At 44.9% G+C, this 23,247-nt stretch overlaps 1 protein-coding gene across 2 annotated transcripts in view; it reads right to left on the bottom strand.

The window, feature by feature from the left end:
• Nucleotides 1–23,247, bottom strand: part of OGDHL (oxoglutarate dehydrogenase L) — a 683,466-nt gene that overhangs the window by 42,693 nt on the left and 617,526 nt on the right. For both annotated transcript variants that reach the window (XM_078643351.1, XM_078643352.1), the window contains exon 19: nt 6,000–6,125. In XM_078643351.1, coding sequence (XP_078499477.1) covers nt 6,000–6,125 — 126 coding nt within the window. The remainder of the gene's footprint in view (nt 1–5,999; nt 6,126–23,247) is intronic.

Raw genomic sequence — 23,247 nt, 5'->3', positions numbered from 1 at the left:
AGACCACATGATGGTTTTTAACAGAAGGGAGGAAGGGGCAGTTACAAAAGAGGAGGAGTGAGGGCACAGAGGAAGGGAGAAGCAATGAGGAGAGTGGAGGAACATGAAGCAGAAGAAAAGTATTGTGACAAAAACAATAAAAAGAATGCCTGCTGTAGAGAATTAAACAACAGAAATAGACTGCTTTGGGTATAGAGTGCATTTAAAAGATAAATGAATGTGATATGACGAGTGATACATCTGTGCATTTTCAGATATTCAATAGTCCCTCGCGCATTCAAGCAGAAGCAATTCTTAGGAGGTGCTATAATACACCCAAAAGGTCAATAGCATTATCTGACAGATAACAGTATTTTTGGACTGATCCAAGATTTGATTGACAAACTCCCAAGCCAATGGCTGAAGAGGACAGATCGAAGCATTGGAGGAGGGCTGACCCAAAGCTACTATGTACTACTGTACACAGGAAATTGGCTTTACCAGAACTAATCAACAGAGAGATTTAATTGTACTGCATAATAAAACTGGAACAGGCAGGCTGGTTTAAAGTGACAGGTGAAATTAATTTTGTGTATGGCTTCTGCCTATCTGCTCCAGTTCCTTTACAAGGAGAGCTAAACCATGTCTATAACACCCCAGTTGTTTTTTTAAACATGACATAATTCCATTTGGCTTAATTAGAAAGACAAAAAGAGAAATGTTGTTTCAGGAAAACATTTTAAAAGATGTTTTGAGGAAAGTTATTTTTCTCTTTATTAAAAGATCCCTGAGGACCTGCACGTAATTGAACATTTTCTGCTGAATGTTAAATAAAATCCCATGACGAAGAAGTTGAATGACTAAGGAATGCAACATTAACCACAATTGTCAGGGTCTATTGAAACTAATAGTGGGTAAAATGTGGATGAGCCGAAAAGCTCCACAGTATTTTGCTAAATAACTAATAGTAGCCCTTTAAGAATTGTTCTTACTAAACTTTAAAACCTGATGAATAACCTTTATGAAAGCAGTAAATATGAGCCTTTTCCTGTGATCTTTTATTTGTCTTTTTTTCACCAGGACAACTTTTGGTATTAAATAATGAATAAAAAACTAATGAATTCATAAACAACTTGAATTACATTGTCAATACAATTGTTGAGATAAAGTAATTTTTTAACCCAGATCACAATTCTGTGAGCATGATTTTCAAACACTTGGCTTCCAATATGGCTAATTATGAAACTAAATATTTGTGTGTAAGCCAACCTTCAGCTGAAACCGCATGTTAAGTATCGGATACAGCTCGAGGGAAAATTCTGAAAAAGTGAAAACTGATCTTGAATAAATGTTGAAGGCAACAAAGTAAACATCATGTCCCACAGCCCAGCAAACAAGCATTTTAAAATACAACACTGCGTGAGCATCAAAGCAAAGCATGCTCCCGCAAATTAGATGACAGAAAACCTAAATAAAAAAGTATTTTTGAGTATGAAAATTCTGTCCCACAAATTTCAAATCAGATAAGCAATATAAACCTAGTACTTAAAAGTAATTCAGTGGATAAGAGTCAAAGACCATTCCCAGCTTTAAACCTTATTAAGAGTTTGGGATAGTGAGGCATTAGCAAGAAATTGGCAGATGTCCAGCTTGTCGTATTATGAGAGCCATTGACACTGACACACTCTTAATGCAGAGGAATGGGCATCTGCCGTTTTTGTCAGGTGTCCCACATCCACCCAACTCTACTCTAAATAGGGCCCTTTGAGCCACATGTACAAAATTTTCATTCACAAAAAGTGGTTGCAAGTTGGGTTTGTGCACCACCAACTTTTTCTGAATAAAGAGAATTTTGCGATCACAAAATTCCCAATCGTGGCAGGTCGCAATCCTCTCTACTTCAATAATGAGGTAGGTTACAAATTGTGACTCACTATTTAGACGCCATCACAGGGATGGTGGCCAGGTGGGCTTAGAAAACCACCATGTCTGCATTTAAATAAAGTAAACTTTTTTCTTAAATGAAGTATATTTAAAAAGGATTTTTTTTCTTTTAGTTTTTTTAAGAGTTGGCAATGGTTCCCTGAACTGCTGCCAATGTGTTTCCACTCCAACTCCAGAGTTAGTTTCAATGTTTTGCGACCAGATTTTGGTTGCCAAACATTGATACATACCATAATGAATCACTATTTAGAAAAGGAAGCTGTAAACAAACTCCTATGAAATAGCAAGTGTTTATACCTCTGGAAACCCTTTTTGCGATTCGGTAAAATGCTACCAAACTGCAAAATGGGATTACTACATTAAAAATTACATTTAGCGGTCACAAACTCTGTGATTTAATGAAACACAGGCTTTGTGTCTGCTGAATGGCTTCATGCATCTGTCCCTTTGTCCCCAATGCGAGCCATAGATATCTGTAATGTAAGCGTCAAGCCAGTCAATTCAAAGCCACGTATTACGTAATGCTACAGCATGAGACAAGTACTTCAAACAAATGGATGAGCCACAATGACTGAGAAGTGGATCCTCATGGGACAGAAAATTATTAGATATGAGATTAAGCATGTTAAATTTAGCATACCTTTCTATTGCTTCCCTTATGTGGGAAAAGTGAGTTTCATTGCACTCAGTGAAGTAAGACTCCACATAGAGTTATGTTAGCGTGTAATATTAACCAGGACAGCAGTTGTTGATGCTAGAGAAGAATAAACCCAATGTGATACACTTCATAGCTGTATTTACACAGTACATTATTACAAACTATGAATAGGAAGCAGTGGTTCTCAACCTGTGGTCCAGGAACCCCAGGGGTCCAAAAAACCTACTCAGCGGGTCTGGACTGCTTAGAAAATAAATATAAACAGATTATTAAAGTGTCCACCAAAATGGGGTCGCACACTGCTAATACACCAGCGGGATCGCCCCTAAGGACCATGGTAACTGTAGTACTGTTCTCTGCGATGCATCTTCTTTCGAATTCTCGCGTATCTTCAAATCTTCGCCATCCCTGTACACGTGTAGAGAACAGTACTACAGTTACCATGGTCCTTAGGGCGATCCCGCTGGTGTATTAGCAGTGTGCGACCCCATTTTGGTGAATGTTTATGCTCCTTGGAGCTTTGAGCTGACGAGCTCGGGACCCCGCACCTGCGCGCCTTTGTGTGGTACTATACCTGGTAATATTTGGCAGCACGCAGCAACCCCAGAAGATAAGAAGATGGCCTAATCCCTGCTGATGAGGGGTAAATACCCCGAAACACGTGTACAGGGATGGCGAAGATTTGAAGATACGCGAGAATTCGAAAGAAGATGCATCGCAGAGAACAGTACTACAGTTACCATGGTCCTTAGGGGCGATCCCGCTGGTGTATTAGCAGTGTGCGACCCCATTTTGGTGACAGATTATTAAAGTGCATATAAATAAGCAAAATGTAAAGTTGAATATGTAAAAACATTCTGTAAATTTGAAGGTATTTTAAATTAGAGGCTAAAAATTAAGTTAGTATCACATTGATTCGTTGGTGCAGAGCAAGTGCATCAAACAGAATAGAGTATGGATAATGAGTGACCTAAATTAAATTTAGAAAAGCTCCAACCTTCCCAACAAAATAAAATTGGGAATTTTATCTATATTTGTTTGTAAATTTAATAAAATATTTCATCATATGTGTACTTATTTGATGATTGCCTGTTTCAGTAATTTTTGTATACTGTTTCGAGGGTCAAATCATCGAAATGTTTAAGTGTGGTTCCAGTCTCCGAGTACTGACTTAGGGCCTTATTACGATGGCAGTCGGGTGAGCGTCCGACCACCATCGCAGCAGGATTGAGACCACCCGACAAGTAGTCAGCGGTAGCATCTGCCATATTTTGATAAGACTGCGCTGTAGGCAGTCTGAAACTGCATTTTTCTACTGTGGCTTGTGCTGCTGGCCCAACGTGTGCTGTTGAGCCAAAAAGGGCAGCAGCACAAGCTACAGTAGAAAAAGGCATGTTTTCAAACATCCATGCACCATGTGCCAGGCACCACATAACTGGCACACAGTGCATGGATGTTTGGAGGGGCACCACATGAGCCCCCCTTGCCACTTAGCAGTGGCCCACAGGAGACAAGGGACATGTTCGGGTTCCCAAAGTCCCTTTCTTACAGTATTTTCATTGCGTTGTGACAGCCATGATAAGGCTGTGGGAAATGGACATCCTAATCCCTATGGCGGTGCCTGTGCTGGCACCGTCTCCATTGTAGGGATTAGTGTCCAACCGCAGCGGGCTGCTTGAGCCTTTAGGAGGCGGCAGTCTGTCACCCGGACCGCTGCGTTCGACTGTCCAGATCGTAATGCAGCGGTAGGACAGAAGGCCTGATGTTGGTGGGGCAGTCACTGATGGCCTGTCGTGGCAGTCCCACCGACATTAAAATGAGGCCCTTAGTTGGGGGATCCCAGTAATGAAACAGTGGGGGGTCAAAGAAGTCAAAACATTAAGAACCACTGATACAAAGTATATCACATACTTAATTGTGTCTAGGTTCTTTAACATTAAGAGACTTACTTTAATCTACACGCTAGATCCAGTTTGGGTGCAAACTTCACATTATAATTTGCACAGTAACTGGAGGCCCCAGTGGGTTTTACCGGTACGATTTATGGCAGGAAAAACCTGTCGCCAGTTGTGAGGACAAACATCGCACATACTAATTTTGTGCAAACTGGAATGTGGTAAACACATGCAATTAGCACGTTATTCCCCATTCAAGGTCTGAAACTCAAAATGGTGCAGCCTTTGCATCCCCGCTAAATACTGAGCATATTATAATAAACTATGACGCTGTATTATTGCGCCAAGCTTCCACAGGATTTAGAAAGAGCTTAATATATAACAGTAGTCATTTTTATCAACCAGAGAAGGGTGAAAGGCTGAGTTATCCCTACCACATTCAACCTGTTACCTGCAGGCCGCTGGCCAGCCATTCAACCCTATGGGTCAGGTATGGATACTAGGCAGGCAGCGGAAGGAAATGAACTGAGCAGCAAAACCAAATGCACTACACTGTGACTGCTCTTCCTCAGAGGATGCTCCTATATGCTGACAAAACCATTTTGTTTTTCCACAGTAAAAAAACTGTTGAATGCAGAGTGAGGACACGTCTAGTGCACGCTGTAGACACCAAAATGGCTGATTGAGTAAGAGGGAAGAGCAGAAATAGGAAGACCTTCGATGTTAATGCACCGTCCGCAAACAGGGCCTGATTTAGATATTGGCGGATGGGATACTCTGTCACAAACGTGACGGATATCCTGTCCGCTGTATTACAAGTACAATCGGAAATAATGCACTCGTAATACAGCGGACCCGATATCCGTCACGTTTGTGACGTAGTATCCAGTGCTTGAAATGGAAAAATAGAAGAGCAGGTACTCTGTAGCTGAGTACCTGCTTGTTTCTAAGAAGTGACGGTACTCTCCAATTAAAAGTATAGCATTTCTCTTGAGAAGTGCCGGTAATCTCCCTCTCAAAATAAAAAAGTGCTGGTACTACGTACCGGACAGTACCGGCCCATTTAAAGCACTGGTAGTATCCTGTAAATGTAAATGTAAATGTAAATGGATACTTGTATAGCGCACTACTCACCCGCAAGGGTCTCAAGGCGCTTGTACGAATACCGCTGTGGAACTCATCCTGGCTTTCCCTGTGAGGTGTCCACTCCTGGGCACCCCCAAGGTGGAGGCCAGGCATCCTTAGCGTTGTGGGGGCCGTGGTGGAGATTAAGCAAGCTATTGCCCAGAGTTGCAGAGTGGGACTCCATGATTGGAATCGGCACCGAGGCGAGAATTATCAGGTCCGTGGAATTTTTTAGCCCAAGACCCGCCGAGGCGGGGAATTGAACCCTGGTCCCGGGCTAGACATCTGCATCAGGGTCTGCCGCTCAAACCATTGAGCCACACTTCTCCTGTCCGCCAAGATCTAGATCAGGCCCAAGGTGTTGCTTGGCTCACCAGCGTCCTATTACCCTTACTCACCGGTTTACGAAATGGCAGCAGGATCTGCCTCCTGAGAACGTGGAAGTAGCTGGCAGGAGTCGAGCAGTTCACAACAATCCAGTTGCAATCATACAGCTGGTGGATGTCGAAGTTCTCTGTGAATTCCTACAAGAAAGAATAAGTAAACACATGAGTTATCCTCCATCTATGTATGGATTCTCTGACATGATTTTTATTTGTAATGTATAATGTTCTCCTGTAGTTTGATATATCAGTTTCAGAGAGTTACTGTTTTTCATGAACGCGGTGACTGCGGTGCTGTTTCTTCAACAAGTTTATTTTTTTGGTTGCAGTTTTATATAGCGTGACCTCGACTTTGAGGTTATTGGAAAGCTTTACATAAGCATCAGTTACATTACACAAGGACACATTCTTTTTTGGTAGGCACAGGGAGATTAAGTGATTTGCCCAGAATCACAGGATGTTGAGCCGACGCCAAACTCGACCTGATTCCACAGCTCCGAAGTCAGCAGCTCTGACCGTTAGGCCACATCCTCTCCCCACAATTCAATTTTAATGAAAACTTGCCATTACCTTCACCCCATCTCCATCCACAACGTTCAAAAGCATTGTTATGCTCCAAATGTATTCCTGGACTCACATTCATCTGCCTCGAAGAAACACTACACTCTTCTCCAAACCACCATCACCCTAATATGTCCTCTGTAATACAAACGTCTTTATCGCAATACCCTAGTCTTTATCATGCTGCCCGCAACAAGTAACAATTAATCACACAGCCCTCTAAACCGCCACTCTGTGACTGCTTTCCCATACACAACTAGTCTCTAGGTCAAAATATATTATTATTTTTTTTAAATAAATGATTTGCCAACAAGCGGAGCTTGAAAAGAATGAAACAAATATTTCACTTTCCTTTTCTTTGGTCCTACATCACTTTATGAATGATTGACTTACTTTACAGTATTTATATAGCGCTCGGTGTCTCCTTTGGTGATTTCATACCGCTAGGCGAGTAGCTGTATGAGAGCTACAGTCCAATCAGTTAAGAGAGGCTACAGGTCCGATAGGCCTCAGTTAGTACTCCTGAAGAAGTGGGGTTTAATTACATGTCTGCTGAAACAGACCAGTTTTCAAGAATGTACTTAAAGGGTTTGAATTTGAATCCACTCTGAGCGGGTTCAAAGTGTGGGTCCCAGACTCCAAGAGGTCTCCATCCAAGTTTATTCTGTCTAAAGTCTCGTTGTGAGAAAAAGTTGACTTTGCTGATCGCAGGTTTCCGTTTTGCAAGTTGTGGGTGGACACACCCCACAGGTATCCTGATCCTCTATCCAGTAAGCAAGCCACAAATAATTCTGATCTGTCGCAGGTTCAGACACATTGTGGCCTCCTTGGTTCCTCACCGTCTCTAGCCCGCTAATGAGCTTTTTTGGCAGCTTGGTCTAAACATTGTTACAACAAGGTTAGCAAAACCATCACAAGTGCCATAATCATTATTACTCAGTAGTCGGTTCAGAGGAATACAAGGGTTCTCGAGATGGGAGAGCAGCGGATTGATGCCCTTGACCATCGCATTGACCAGGGGAAAATACGAAAGTTCAAAATCAAATCTGAATCCAATGTGTCTAACTATATGTGTTGTAGCTAGGGTTGTCTTTAATTAGCAGGCTGCTCAAAGTGCAGTGACTTAGAGTCATCCAAACATATACATGGTCCAGACAGCTGAAGATGTTGGCCTGGTTTGCCAGCCTGTTTTCTAGCTAAAAGTGGATCTGACTGCCTTCTGAGTACGTTTGGAGGTGCAGCTGGTACTGTTATAGGAGCTGTGCCAGTGGAAACATGTAGATGTTTAGAAGCAAGCATGAAAGGGACGAGCACTGGGATTCTACACTTCACACTTTCCAAAGTGAAAACACACTGACCCAATTCAGATATGCTGGCTGTGATTGGAAAAAAAGAACTAGACCCATTCCAAGGCAGAACTTCTGACTCTACCCCATTTCTTGAACCTACTCAACAGTACGCTGTGGTACACCGGGCAGAAAGATCAAAGAGTATGATGGCTTTTTTCCTGCTTTTGTCCAATAACAACAGGAGATGTTCTCTGATATGATGGCTTAGGTACCCCATGCTGGCCTGATCCAGACAATTGGTCATTAAGGATTATATGACATTCAATGTTTCTTTGTAGCTGTCTTATTATCTCCAATCCATGAAGTAAATTATGGTACCAGAAAATGTTGCCAGAATAACATCTGACACACATATTGTGTCCGTATTGTGCCCTAAAGAACACGTTACTTACCTTCAGTAACACTCCTTTTGGTGGATACATTATCTAACTGCAGATTTCTCACCTTTAGAATATCCACAGGTGCCAGACTGGATCTGGAAACATTTAAACAGCAGTGCTCCTGTCGGGAGTGATGATGAGGGCTGCATATAACGCCAAACTTGTGCACTGTGAGTTTCTTTCTTCATTCCCTCAGACACAGAGCCCACAAATTATCAGAGTACCAGTGTGCATATTTCTACCTTGGGTTCTTTTTAGATGAAAAAAAGAGACAATTCCACAGAATGAGGAGGCGCGCAGGTAGTGAGGAATCTATGGTTAGAGTATTCACCAGAAAGAGTGCCAACGAAGGTAAGTAACTTGGACTTCTGATGGATACTTCTAACCGTAGATTTAGATCAAATCAGTATGTCCCAAGATGGATGGCCAGTGGAATGGACTCAAACCAAAAAAAAGTACTGGAGAACTGAATGGCCGAAATGCCCTCTCCATCGGACCTAGTGCTTTGTGAATGTGTGCATGGATGCCTAAGTTCCAGCCTGACAAATGTCAAGACCAGGCATTTTGAATGCCAATTTTGTAGAAGCAGCCTTGGCTGTGGTAAAATGAGCTCTCAGTCCTTCGGAAGGCTGCTTCTTCATCAATGCGAAGCAGATCTGGATGTAGAGAATTATCCAACTTGATAAAGCATTTTCCTGCATAGCCTTGCCTTTCTTTGCTTCAGAACCTCACAAAAGGTTGATCGCCCTTCTGAAGCCAACTAATGTGAGGAGATGTAGTAATCACACAGGCTTCAGAATGAGAAGACACAATAGGCAGCTGACAAATTGGCTTATAACATGTCTGTGTTGTACCTTCGCCTGTCAACTACAGATACGAAGGACATCTCAGCACACAACCCAGGACCCAAAATGTTCTGCCTTTTGCAGTACCACATAGCAGTTGTATTGTCTGTGAGGACCTATACTGGTCTGCCTTTGATAGAAGGCAGGAAGACCTTCAGTGCCAACATCAGTGGGTTGTTGTAGAGTTGGGATTTGGCAGGAGACCATAGTCCTCTGATCTCCACCTGTCCCAGATGACCTCCCTGGCCTAGCAGTGGCACATGGGTCACTCCTGTGAGCTCTGGGTGTGAAAGGGAGAGGTGTCGGCCACTGGTCTAACTGAGTTCGAGCAGCCACCACTGCAGATATTTTGCAGTCTCCTCTGAAACCTGGATGGAATCCAACAGGTTTCCCTGGGCTGGCCCACTAAAACTTCAGGTTTCACTGCAGAGTTCATATATGCCACCTGGCATAGTCAATGAGCAGGATTTGGGAGGCAAACAGGCCAAGAACCCTCAGAGCTCAATACAAGGAAGCCTTTACTAAAGAATGAAGTGTGACTTTGGAACGTCAATTGTGAACCCCAACAATGTCAAGTAGTATGCTGTCATCTGGAGGTGGTGTACATCTGACTGGTGAGCCCGCCTTCAATAGCCAGTCGTCGAAGTAGGGGATAAACTGGTATACCTCCTCTCCGAAGGTGTGCCAGGACCATCGCCATGATTTTTATGAACACCCAAGGGCACTGGTAAGTTGAAATTGCAATTGAAAAATTGAAAATGCTCTGTCCCTCTCTGAAACCTAAAGTAATGCAGGTGGGACTGTAGGACAGGTAAAAGAAAGTATGTACCCTGCAGGTCTACCATCTAGCCTCCTGGACACGGGCAGACCTAACTTGTGAGCATCTTGAATCTGTCCTTCTGCAGGAAGGTGTTCAAAGGGTGGAGATTTAAAACATTAAGAAGGCATCTGTCCTTCGGCACAAGGAAATAGCAGGAGTAACGTCCAGCCCTAATTTACGAGGCCAGTACCCTCTCTATGACCCCTATGGATAAGAGAGCCTGCACCAAAAGGCCAGGAGCTCCTCTGAAAGCCACTGTGATGTGGGTGGAAGATGCAGCACGTTGAAAAGTAATAGAAGTCACATCTAAATCTTTTGCAGATACTCCCTTTCATTGCAGCCATCAAGGGTATGGTGCAGTTCAAGGCCTTTCCTTCATCGACATGCGTCCAGGACATTCAGGCTATGATCCTAATGTTTTATCCTTGGTCCTGGGACATGGGAGGACAGACTTCTTCTGGGCAGGCCCGCCAGCAGAAGTTCAAATGGAGACCACTGTGGCTCTGTAGGGTGCAATGTTGCACCAGAGGGAGCAAGAATCGCACTGAAGATCTACTGCATGGCCACCTTGAAGGCCGCTATCTACTGTGCGATGGAAGACAGCCTGGAAAATGTGTGGCCTGCCATGCTCAACTGTGGACTGAGTCAGTGACATTGGAGGCGTGTGATCTCCATCTTGATATATTCGCGCTTTCTCGATGAATTTCAAGTGGCAGGATGTAGTTAAATCCCTCTTAGTTTTCTTGCACTTATGTTTAGGATTTGACTTATTGGAAGCCTACGACGAGGAAGCTGACATTACTAAGGTGCAGCCTCCAGCTAAGACCATATTGGGGCATGCGACTTGGGGCGTGATCAGTGCTTCGATGGTGACCTCTTCTTATGTTTGGCTACATAAAACCTCGCCTCCCGCTCTTGAAGAGCATTTGGGTGCATAAGAGAACACTTGTGACCAGAAACCAAGCACCACAAACACATTGTCTGCAGGTCTGTGACCAACATCTGCTACCTGCAGTTTTGCATTGGCATGAATCCTGTCATTTTTTCTGGGGACTTGGTTCCCAAGCCACTGCTGTGGAAATTCGAAAGTTGTTGGAAAACTGAAAAAGTTGGGAGCGAAGCTCCAGATCCGAGTCAAAGGGCACAGAAAGAAGGCAACTGACATCAGCGAGCAGGGGTGGTTATACACCGCTGCGTTCTGTCACTTTCAGGGAGGCATGGTGTCCCTGCAAACCTGCACAAAGCCACCTGCAGGAGCACAGCTACATAAATCTTCTGATCCAGCCTGGCACTTGGGGATATTCTTAAGGTGAGGAATCTACGGGTAGAGGTATCCATCAGAACGTTGTTTACAAAAATAGAAACCAGTTCATGCTAGAAAATCTACACCAAATGGTAAAATATTTTTCTAAACAATATTTATGGCAGATGATATTGTAGCATACAATATGCTAACATACAACCGTTTATGATGCAGTAGATTAGAGAATTTGTAGTAGTTGGTCAATACTTTCCAGTCAGCAGATAATTTCTTTAGCACAAGCATGTTAGTGATTTGTTTCAGGGGGCCCAGTAGGATTCCTCACAGAAAGGATAATTGATCTTGTTTGTGAGACCTCCATCTAGACAAAGAATAAATAATGTGATTCACATTGCGAGGGACCCAGTTGATGTCTTTGCTGTTTTGTATGAATTTACTCATTTGTTAAAATTAAGGGGATATTTCAACACTATTCCAATGGGGCCTGTTCCGATAATTGAATATGCACAACCTCCTGAACAGACTGTGTCCGATTTGTTTGATTTAGAAGTGTTAATGTCCTTGATGGATGAAGCACCTGCAAGTTTTCACAAGGGATGACTTGGATATCATTGAAAATGGACAGCGGTCTTAAGCCACGCTCCAAGTTCATGCCTTCGGACACACATCATAACATTGATATGTTCCAAGAGAGTGACTAGGGTTTCATACAAACATTTTGAGAGACCCAGTAGTTAATCATGCAGGAGTCATAACTTATCTCAAGCTTAAAGGGCTGCACTTAGTGATTTACAATCGGATGAGACCATCGTAATCAGAGAGGCAGACAAACACAGAAATGTATTTATTTATTTATTTATTCAATTTATATAGCGCATTATCACCTATAGGTCTCTAAGCGCTTGTACAGGAGACACTGGACATTACAAAAACAGGCAACCGGTTTATAACACATCCCATGCATCTTGGAACAACACCACTTTTAACATCCGGCGAAACGGCAATAGATTAGATTCCTTCCGAAGGCGATAAGGCAATTTATTCCAGACTGCCGGGAGTACGGTCGAGAAGGCACGTCCACCCAAAGTGGACAGGCGGAAACGCGGGCTGACCAACAGGATATCCTCGGAAGAGCGCAATGTCCTCCTAGGGGTATACCGCAACAGTCTGGCTTTGATGTAACTAGGCGCATTGCCATATACTGCCTTATGCGAGATGCACAGACCTTTGAACATTACCCTCTGCTTGATGGGAAGCCGATGTAATTGGCGCAGGAGCGGCGTAGCATGCGTGCTCCTAGATTTTTTAAAAATCAATCTAGCAGCATCGTTCATGACTATTTGCAGTCTTGAGAGTTGTTGCTGGGGTAGCCCAACATGGAGGGCGTTACCGTAATCCAGCCGTCCTATGATCATTGCAGACACCACACTCCTTAGGTAGAGAAAGACAGCAATTGAGAAATTTTTCGGAGTTGCCTAAGGAGGCCAACAGATGTGCCCACCACCGAAGACACTTGCTTCTTCATAGACAGACTACCATCAATATGGATTCCCAGACTTTTCACTGCGGCTGCCGGTACTGGAGTCCTACCCAACTCCTTGGGCCAGAAACGGTCGTTCCAAGGGTTGCCTGAGATGGTGATAGGCAACACTTCGGTTTTATCTGGATTAATCTTCAAGGAGTTGGTGGACATCCAGTTGATTGTAAACTTTAAGATGTTATGCAGCCTGGCTTGGTCTCCTGGCGAATCCTCAATTTGGATGATAATCTGTGTATCGTCAGCATAGTTATATGTCTGACAATCCATCTGATTAAGAGCAGAAATCAGTGGCTGCAAATAGATGTTGAAAAGGAGCGGCGAAAGAGCAGAACCTTGCGGGACTCCACAGGTAATGGCCGCTGCTGTAGATACTAGGTCTGACAGCTGAACCCTCTGCGATCTTCCCTGCAGGAATGAAGTAAGCCAGCCTAGTGCGGTCCCCCCGATGCCCAGATCTCTCAGACGCTTCAACAGTTGACTATGACACACCGTGTCAAAAGAGGCAGAGAGATCAAGGAGCACCCGGGCCCCGGGGATCTTCTTATCAGTTCTGCATCTTAGTTCATCCAGAACGGACAACATCACCAGCTCCGTGCTGTGGTGAATCCGGAAGCCAGCCTGATTTCGCTCTAACAGATCGTTTGTCTCCAGGTGTTTCCAGAGATGCGTCAAAACATGCTGTTCCACCACCTTAGCTAAAAAGGGTAGTTGGGAGATGGGCCTAAAGTTCTTTACATTTTTAACATCTGCCCCTGGCTTCTTGAGTAGTGGAATCAGCCGGGCCTCTTTAAAGGAGGTCGGAACCTGTCCCGTCTCCAATGATCTATTTAGGAGAGCAAGGACGTCCTCCTCAATCCCTGGCATAGCCAGCTTAAAGATACTGGGAGGACAGGGATCCACCCGAGAGCCTGACTTCACTCTCTCCACCAAGCCAACTAACCTCTCCTTCGTGATCAAAGGTAGTGAATTCAGGGAGTAACGGGCCTCTGGGATATCTGGCGTAATTTGTGGTGGACAATCAAGGATAGGGGTGCGAGATATTTCAGTCAGGAGATCTTCAATTTTGTTCGTAAAGAAATCCTGAAAGTTCTGGCAGTCCTCCTGTGAGAACTCAGGCTTCTGCTCTTCTTTAATCCTCAGTTCCGTGAATACCCTAAAAATTTCTTTCTGCGGATCACGAGCTGTCGCAATTCTGGTCTCGAAAAACTCCGATTTGCGGCCCAGAATAGCCTTTTTATAAAGCGCGAGCTCCTGCACATATAAACTCTGTGCATTCATGCTATAGTCCCTCCGCCAGGCTCTCTCCGCTTTCCGTAGGGTCTGCTTCCTAATTCTCAGGGTCTCATTAAACCAAGGTGCTCCCGCCCCTTTGTCGATCCATTTCACCTTTTTTATCGGCGCAACGACGTCAATGGCTTTCTTTAATTTGTCAGATAACTTTTTACTACCAACCTCGATATTCTCACAGATTGTATTTGATGCGGTGGAATTTAGTAAAAGATCAACCAACTCTTCCTCTTTACAGTATTCCACCTCCTCGCCATTTTCCACACCGCTCTGGGTTTGCCTCCACAGGTATGTGAAATGTCGTAATAATGAACAGAAGTGTCTACATTCAGGAGATAAACCAGCAGCTGGACGGATACCAGCAGCTATGAATTTATCGCAAATAACCCCATGAATGATTTGTCTTCATTTATTAAAATGAGACTGACTGACTGGTGATAAAGTAGTCTGATTACGGAGTCTCTCTGTGAGGAATCTACACTTCCTGTGTATGTACATAGTCCCCAAAATCCATAATGGGGTGAGTTTCCACCAGGAAGACCCATCATCTCGGGTGTATCCTCACCCACGGAATGACTATCTGACTTTGCAAATTTTTCTCTGCCACTCACCAGCTTACATACAGCACAGTAAGGACATTTTCAACAAGTTTGAAAACGTTGCCTGGTCGTAGCGCTTGTAACAATGGATGTTGCAAGTTTATATACTTACATACAGATCCTTTCTTTGTACCAGAACCACGGACCACCTGGAACATAACAAAATGATTGAGGAGATGATGGACATCATGCTCTCAAAAAAATACTTTCTGCACATTGGCCGCTGGTACCATCAGATACAAGGTACTGCAATGGGCTTCAGGTTTGCTCCCGCTAATGCTAGCCTTATTATGGGCTGGTATGAGCGGGAGTATGCCTGGGACCACTATGCCTCCACTGGACTGATTTTATTGTCTTTTGGAGGAGGTATATCGATGACATCATTATGTTGTCTAAGGGGACGGTTGACCATCAAAGTATACCATGCCTATCTCAACGACATCCAGTACAACATCAAACTGACAATTAACAACATTGGGATGGGATCACATTTTTGGATATCTTATTTTATGTGGAAGGGGGCTCAATACCGAGCACCATATTTAGGAAGACCACAGCCATCAACAGTCTTTTGCATGCCACCAGTGCTCACCCTAAGTCAGTGATCAACAACATACCCTTTGGGGAGATGATACGTAGAAGTCAGAACTGTAGGTCAATGGAGACATTCACTTGCAACATTGGAAAATGCAAAGCAATGATTTATGAGTAGGGGGTATGAGGATAGAACCCTAGCTAAAGCGTAAGGAAGGATAGGGCAAAAGGCAATGGGTGATACCTTGAGAAAAAAGCTAAAACAGAATACGTACAAAACAGAATACCTTGAGAAAGGAGCTAAAACAGGAACGTAAAAAACAGTACCATTTGGCCTTTGTCACCAAATACACTATGCTCAGTGATGGAATTTACAGTGTTCTGAGGAGACACCGGGGCTTACTAATTAAGGCATCTGGGATCAGGGACAATGTGTTGGATAGGCCCCAAGTAACCTTCCGCAGGGACAAAATAATTAAAGGCTGGCTATTTCCTAGGTATGTAACCACACCTAAAGGGATAACACGTGGCTCCCTAGCCCCAAGAGGAGATTTTATACATGCCAATAGTGTAATGTGTGCAGATTTGGTAAAAATGAGATCAAACAATTTTGCCATAATACTATAAAAACACCCAAAATCTGACACTTTATTAACTGTAAAACAAAATTCTTCACACATGTTAATAGGTTTCGGATGCAACATAATATAAGTGAGGAGAACGGTAAGATCTTTGAAATACTAGATCGAAGAACATGTCCGGGCCATAAGAACAAGGACATGAGATACCCTATAACCTTCCATATGATGAAACATCAAGCTGAGAACACTGAGAGATGGTTCTATGACATTGAGCATGAACCCCCTAACCCAAGAGGAGGTGATAGGGAGCTCTTACTAAGGCACTATGAAGCAGGTTGGATCTGCCGCTTATGCAGTGTATAAATGGGCCATAACACCGAGAAGGAATTCCATTATTTCTTATGATCTACATCAATGATGAACTTTCTCATAGGTTTCTCCTGTTTGTATGCTGGGTAAGAGAATTCATTTTGTATGTAACAACCATGGATGATTGATGTAATATCTGTTGATAAGGGATGCAGTAGAGGGTATTGTATTGGTGAGCCCCTTAGTACTGTGTTTGTGAATTTCCTCCCAATATGTTCTGTATCAATGGTTTGTAAAATAACTTTCTTTAATTCCTACACTACATGCACCATGGTGCATTGATATGGTCTTATGCTACCTCCATGGACCTTTTGGGTACTGGTTGCATTGCGGAGATTCATCTCGAACAACTGTCTGAGAGAATGCACCTCCCCAGCCCCTGTCACTCCAAAACCAGACAGTCAATACACAAACAGGCAGAGGCACACGGAATGGTTAAACAAGAAGATGCCTACTTTCTAAATGTGGCAGTTCAGAGAGCCTAAACTTTATTTTTCCATCTTATCCCTATGGGAAGATATGCTTGTAAAATGTTACAAGCATTCCCCATTCTGTCCTACGGGGCAAGATAGCCTTTCAATAGTGAAAAACAACATTGCCAGTATTTCACTATCAGGACATGTTACACACATCAGTACATGTCCTACCTTTCACATATACTGCACCCTGCCCAAGGGGGTACCTTGGGTCTACCATAGGGGTATCCTACATGTAAAAAAAGGGGCCTGGCAAGTGGGTGCACTTGCCAAGTCGACATGGCAGTTAACAACTGCACACAGACACTGCAGTGGCAGGTCTGAGTTACCTTTTTAGAGTGACTCATGTGGGTGGCACAATCAGTGCTGCAGGCCCACTAGTAGCATTTGATTTACCAGCCGGGGCACACTTAGTGCAATTTACTAGAGACTAACCAGTAAGTCAAATATGCCAATCATGGCTAACCAATCATGTTAATAATTTACACAGAGAGCATTTGCACTTTAGCACTGATTAGCAGTGGTAAAGTGCCCAGAGTCCTAAAACCAACAATAGGTCAGGAAAAAAAGGAGGAAGAAGCAAAATGTTTGGAGATAACCCTACAAAAAGGGCCAAGCCCAACACGGGCTAGTAAGCCTTTTTGCATTTGGGAGTGCATTTAAAGATAGATTGTATAACAGCCTTTGAAGGAGCAAGGGTTGTGTTTTCCGATTTGGAAGCAGGTCCTGCGGGGTGAGAGTAACTGCTCCAGTTTTATTTGTGAAATAATTTCTTTCAATTTACTGGCATAGAACATTGTGCAAGTAGAATTCGTTGGAACAAGAAAAATATTCAGAATGCTATTATCCACGTCTAAAGTTGAATACTGTAAGAAAGATATAAAGAAGGCACAATAAATTATAGAGTAATACTCGATTATTCTTTATGCTGCCATTTAACAGGGGTGCCAAGCAAAAGAGGAATTCTTCTCTTCCCCTATGACATTAGGCAAGTCCAAACACATGGTAGGTATGAATTAAAACCAACAGGCAAGGGTGAAAATAGTAATGACTTGTACTGATAGAAAGAATCCTGTTGATATCATATGGTTTCCATTCATTTATTTTTTCACAGGATCAAACGATTTAAGCTACATATGATAGTGACAAAAGTTTATGTCTCACTGTGTTCTCAAAGTAATCCTTGGAGAATTGTTCTTATGTCATTTTACAAGTATTTGATGACAGTATACATACAATATAAAGAATTTCTTTTTAAAAATGTGAGATAATAATTGTTTATTGTCTACTCTTTAGGTCTCCTTCCCATCTGATCCCTTCCTTTCCTTCCCTCGCTTGATCATATCAAGATTTTATGCTTATGGCGAACAGAATTGAGACGATCAACAGGTGGATCCTTTTTTTTTTTTTTTTTTTTTTTTTTTTTTAAATCTTTTATTAACATGAAGGCATAATATGCAGATAATATTGTACATTCATACGGGTAGGGTTGTATCATTACATATATATCTTCGTATGTGGCTGCATTACTGACAAAAAGCATAAATTGTGACGTTATAAACCTGTGACATTCCTTAAACATGCTTCCATGTGGTCTAATCAAAATCATTGTAGTTCTTGACAGTTTCCCCTCGGTATGCCTAGTTCAACATTAACATTCCTTAATACTATAGAAGTAACAACCACCCCTCCCCTCCTCCCCCAAAACATGTGTCATCATCACCAATGTGACCTTACTCGTTTCCCCGATCAGCAATACTCTTAGCCCTTTCGTCGTTACAAAGCCAGGCATACTCAAACTTTGTTGTGTATTTGGTCCGCTGAGGTTAGTACCCCCGCAGCTACCCCTCATTCATCTTCTCCTTCGGAATCTAGGTCGTCACCCTCTGGCAAAGGGTCACAGATCTCTCCCCTAAATACATTCCACGCCGTCCATACTTTGTTCCATTTGCGGGGCGCCGCCCGCATGACATATACAGCCCTTTCCGTAACCATTAGAATGTCCATGTTTTTAGCCCATCTGCTCGCGGTGGGTAGTTCTGGAGCGCCCCACTTCTGTGCAATATCTCGCTTGGCCACTGTCATGGCCAGTGTTGCCCAAATTAGTTCATATCTACCCAGGTCATTGGGGTCCCATATGTTCAAAAGGCATTTGCGCGGTTCAGGCAACACGGAGGTTCCAAGCGTCTGGGAGATCGTGCGCAGTATCTGCCTCCAGAATTCACGTATCTGTGGGCATTCCCATAATGTATGAAAGAGTGTCCCCTTCTCCCCGCAGCCTCTCAAGCAAAAGGGATGTGGCGCCCTCTGTATTTTGTGGAGAAGTGTCCTGGTGTAGTAGATGCGGTGTAAAATTTTGAGTTGCACCAATCTGAATTTAGTCGAGATCCCCACTTCTCTTGGGGAGGCCAACGCCTCATTCCATTCAGATTCATCCGCCTCACCTATTTCCCCCTCCCATTTTTCTCTAAGTTTCAGTGTGGGGTCTTTCAGGTTATTGATCAGCTTTTTATATGTAAGTGAGGTCGCGCTTTGGATCATGAATTCTGTTAGCAGTCTATCTTCTAACGGTGAAGATTCCGGCAGAGGAGTGCCCTCAGGAATCGCCTGGAGTAATGCGTGTCTAATCTGTATATACCTGAATGTTTCCGTGGGCCCGAGCTCGTATTGCTGCTGTAGATGTGGAAATGGTATTACCGTGTCCCTGTCCCAGAGGTCTCCCACTGTAGAAATGCCTATGGAGTCCCACCGCGCAAATCCCTTACACCCTCCGAGGTTTCCTAAGGCCTTCGTGTTCCACAATGGTGTCATTTTGGTGATTTTCCCTGCCCAGCCCAGTCGTGCCTGCGCCATGTGCCATAGAGCCACCGTGTGTTGTGTTGGACCAATTAGACTTTTAAGTTGTGACTTATTGTATAGTACTGATAGCATGCATTCCGTCCCCAGCTGTGACCAATCTGCCCGATATGCTGGGTCCTCTTTTGGGGTGTGGATCCAATGATTAATTACCTTAAGCTGGGCGGCCCAGTAATATAGCTGAATGTTAGGGAGTGCTATCCCTCCCTCATACCAGCTTTTAACCAATTTGTCGTAAGCAATGCGTGCCGGGCCATTATTCCAGAGTAGGGTAGAGACCAGCGCCACAATTTGTTTAAAGTATCGCTGTGGTACTAGGTGTGGGGCGTTTTCCAAGACGTATAGGAGCCTCGGGAGTGCCATCATTTTGTATAAGGCTGCCCTTCCCAGTAGGGTCAGGGGCAGGGCCGCCCAATGTTTAACGTCCGCACGTAAGCGATCTATAGGCGGTTTTAAGTTACCGGTAAAGAAGTCCGTTTCATTATTCGTAATGACAATACCTAGGTATTTGAAGGAGGTCGTGGACGTAGCCAGGGGACAGTCAGCCGGCAACCTCGGCGCCGGGCCTTTCAGAGTGTATATGACAGATTTTGACCAGTTCAGGGTATAGCCTGATGAGTGCCCGTGTGTATTACAGAGTTCCAGTAGGGCTGGGATTCCGTCGTCAGGTGCAGTCATGTAGATGAGCATGTCGTCGGCGTATAGGGAGATTTTATCCTCCCACCCCTCTTCCCACTGAATCCCCTTAAATAAGGGCGTAGTCCTGATCTGAGTCGCCAGGGGCTCAAGCACCAGCGCAAAGAGCAAGGGTGACAAGGGGCAACCCTGTCTGGCCCCCCTGCCCAGTTGGAACCTCGGTGAAATGTGGCCATTCGCTACCACTTGTGCGACCGGCTTTGTATATAGCAGTCTTACCCAAGCTATGTACTTTGGCCCAAACCCCATACGTGTGAGTACCATGAAGAGATACTCCCATTCCACGAGGTCGAAAGGCATTTTGGCGTCAAGGGAGAGAATCACAGCCCTCTCCAAGAGGAGGTGCGAGCGGGCCAGTACTCCATGAACTCTTCGGAGATTCAGCGCCGTGCTCCGGTGAGGCATAAAACCGGACTGGTCAGGGTGGATCAGGGTACTCAGGTGCGGCAGCAACCGGGCGGCCAGAAGCTTAGCCAGCACCTTGGCCTCAACGTTAAGCAATGATATTGGGCGATATGAGGTGCATGCAGTCGGGGGTTTTCCTGGCTTAGGTATCGCCACAATCGTGGCCGTGCGTTGGTCCAGTGGCAATTCCGCCCTTTCCCTACTTTCTAAATACATGGCCAGTAGTGGTGCACTGAGCTCCGGGGCCATGGATTTATACCATTCCACGGGTATCCCGTTCGGACCCAGTGCTTTGCCAGACTGTAGTGTCTGAATTGCCTGCTGAATTTCCTCTTCCGTCGGGTCTACCTCTAGGGCTTGCATATTTTCTTGCGTGATGCTGGGGACGGCAATGTCCGCCAGTGATGCCGCTGCCATTTGCTCGGTGACTATATGGCCCGGGGTGTACACTGCCTGATAATGCTGAGCCAATGCGCATACTATGTCCCTTGGGTGTGTCAGTTCCTGTCCTTCTTCCGTGTGTAGTTTCTGAATGCCTTTCGCTCCACCCCCTCGTTTATCTAACCAGGCCAGTATTTTCCCCGCTTTGTCCCCCACTTCATATATTCTATGTTTAGTGTTTGCGATGTACCCCCTCTCTGTCGCCGTAAGGTGGGCCTGGTATTGCTGTTGCCGAAGCATGAGTGTGTGTGTTGTGGCCGGGGACGGGGTCGCCATGTGCGCAGTGTTGGCGTCGTTGAGGGCTAGTTCCAACGTTACGAGTTCTTTCCGGGAATCCCGTTTGTGCCCCGTTATCGCTGCTATAGCCTCCCCCCTGAGGACTGTTTTGTATGCCTCCCACAGGATCGATGGTGAGGCCACTGTCGCTGTGTTTTCAGCAAAATAGTGCGTTGTTACCAGTTTAAGTGTCTTACGAATCTTCGGGACTTTTAAAAAGTTTGGGTATATCGGGTAAATTCTTGCGCACATTTTTTCCCTAGTGGTAAGAGATAAAATAATCGGTGAGTGGTCAGAGATGCCTCTGGGTAGAATGTCTACTTTGTCCACCGTCCCCAAACCTAACCCCATGGATAGAAAGTAATCTATACGGGATAAGCTATTATGGACTGCTGAGTAAAAAGTGTATTGAGTGTCTTCGGGGTGCAGGTGTCGCCAGATGTCTATAATGCCCAGGGCTTCTAAAAATTCCGAGAGCAATGTGGTTCCCCGTGATCGGGCTCTAGCGGGCAAGGTGTCCATTGTTGGATCAATGATTGCATTCAGGTCTCCCCCCACAATCGTATCCCCTTCAGGAAGGTCAAGGAGGAATTTGCCTAGTGCAGGCAGGGCCACAGAGTGAAGTGCCGGGGGGATATATACAGATATTATATTAAGAGGTCTGCCCTCCCACTGACCATGCACTGCAGCGAAGCGACCCTGATCATCCGCTATGCGGTGTGTTATGATAAAGGAAGATGACTTTTTCATTAGTATCCCAGTCCCCCTGGAGCCAGAAGTGAATTCAGCATGTACTGCCATGGCATAGCCGCGCCTATCAAGTGCTTTGCAGGTCGTCCCCGCCAGGTGGGTTTCTTGTAGCAGGACCAGGTCAGGGTCCTGCCGTTTTATGGCCTGTAGCACTAAGCCTCTCTTTATTTTGTCCCCCAGTCCTCTGACATTCCAGGTCAATATGCGCAGTGGGGGCACCCCCCTAGTCACAGGGGAGCCCTCAGCGGGTGTGTCAGAAGGTGGCCTGGCCATTGAGTCGGTGTGTGTGTGTCGCACGTAGTGCGTCCATTGGGCTGGTGCATGTAGTGTGTCGTAATACATTGCGTAGGAGCATGCCGATACTCGGGGCAGTAGTACAACGTAATGGGTGAATGATGACTATGAAGAAAAACACGAACACGAACATCAACAAGAAAACTTCATCCCCTTCCCCCCACCCTGCTACCCTGCTCCACGGACAACCCCCCGCCCGTTTCCCCAACTTTGCAGAGTGCTTTAGTCCTTCCCCAACTATCTTACTTGCTCGTGGGGTTGGTGAGTCCCTTACGGGCACTGACTGTGCCCACCTTACTCAGCTGCGCCAGGTCCAAGGCCCTCTGTGCCACACATAGTCCCGTATAGATACAGTCTGCCTTCAGACCGGAACCGGTTGTCCAGATTCAAGAGGGTCTCTTTCAAGGTCAGATTCGGTTTCTTCGGCGCCCCCCTGACGGGGTGAGTGAGAGGCCTGACTGTTCATGGTCGATCCGTTTCGATGAGCAGGTCGATCTCGATGCGGGCGATGTTGCTGTCCTACCGGCCTCCAGCCATCCAGCCAGTCTTGTGCCATCTCCGGCGTGTCGAAGAACCATGTCTTACCGTCGGCCACAATTCGCAATTTAGCAGGAAACAGCATAGAGTACGGCAATTCCCTGTCTCGTAGGGCTTTTTTCACCTCCGTGAAGGATTTATGGCGTCTGGCCACCTCAGCCGTGTAGTCCGGGAAGAAAGCCAAGGTCGCATTTTGGATCTTAATAGGCGGTGAGCTTCTAGCTGCCTGCAGGATCGCAACCCTGTCCCTAAAATTGAAAAGCCTGGCCAGCACAGGCCGTGGTGCCGCTCCTGTCTTGGGCGGCCCTCCCGGAACCCTGTGCGCCCTTTCCACTGAAAAGAAGTGGGACAGTCCTTTGGGTTTCAGTTCGTTTTGAATGAGATTCTCTATGTAGAGGTCCATGGC

This window comes from Lissotriton helveticus, chromosome 5_1, assembly GCF_964261635.1.
Source record: "Lissotriton helveticus chromosome 5_1, aLisHel1.1, whole genome shotgun sequence".
Classification (NCBI taxonomy): domain Eukaryota; kingdom Metazoa; phylum Chordata; class Amphibia; order Caudata; family Salamandridae; genus Lissotriton; species Lissotriton helveticus.
Note: the sequence above shows the minus strand (reverse complement) of the source record. Positions and strands in the feature narration are given on the sequence as shown.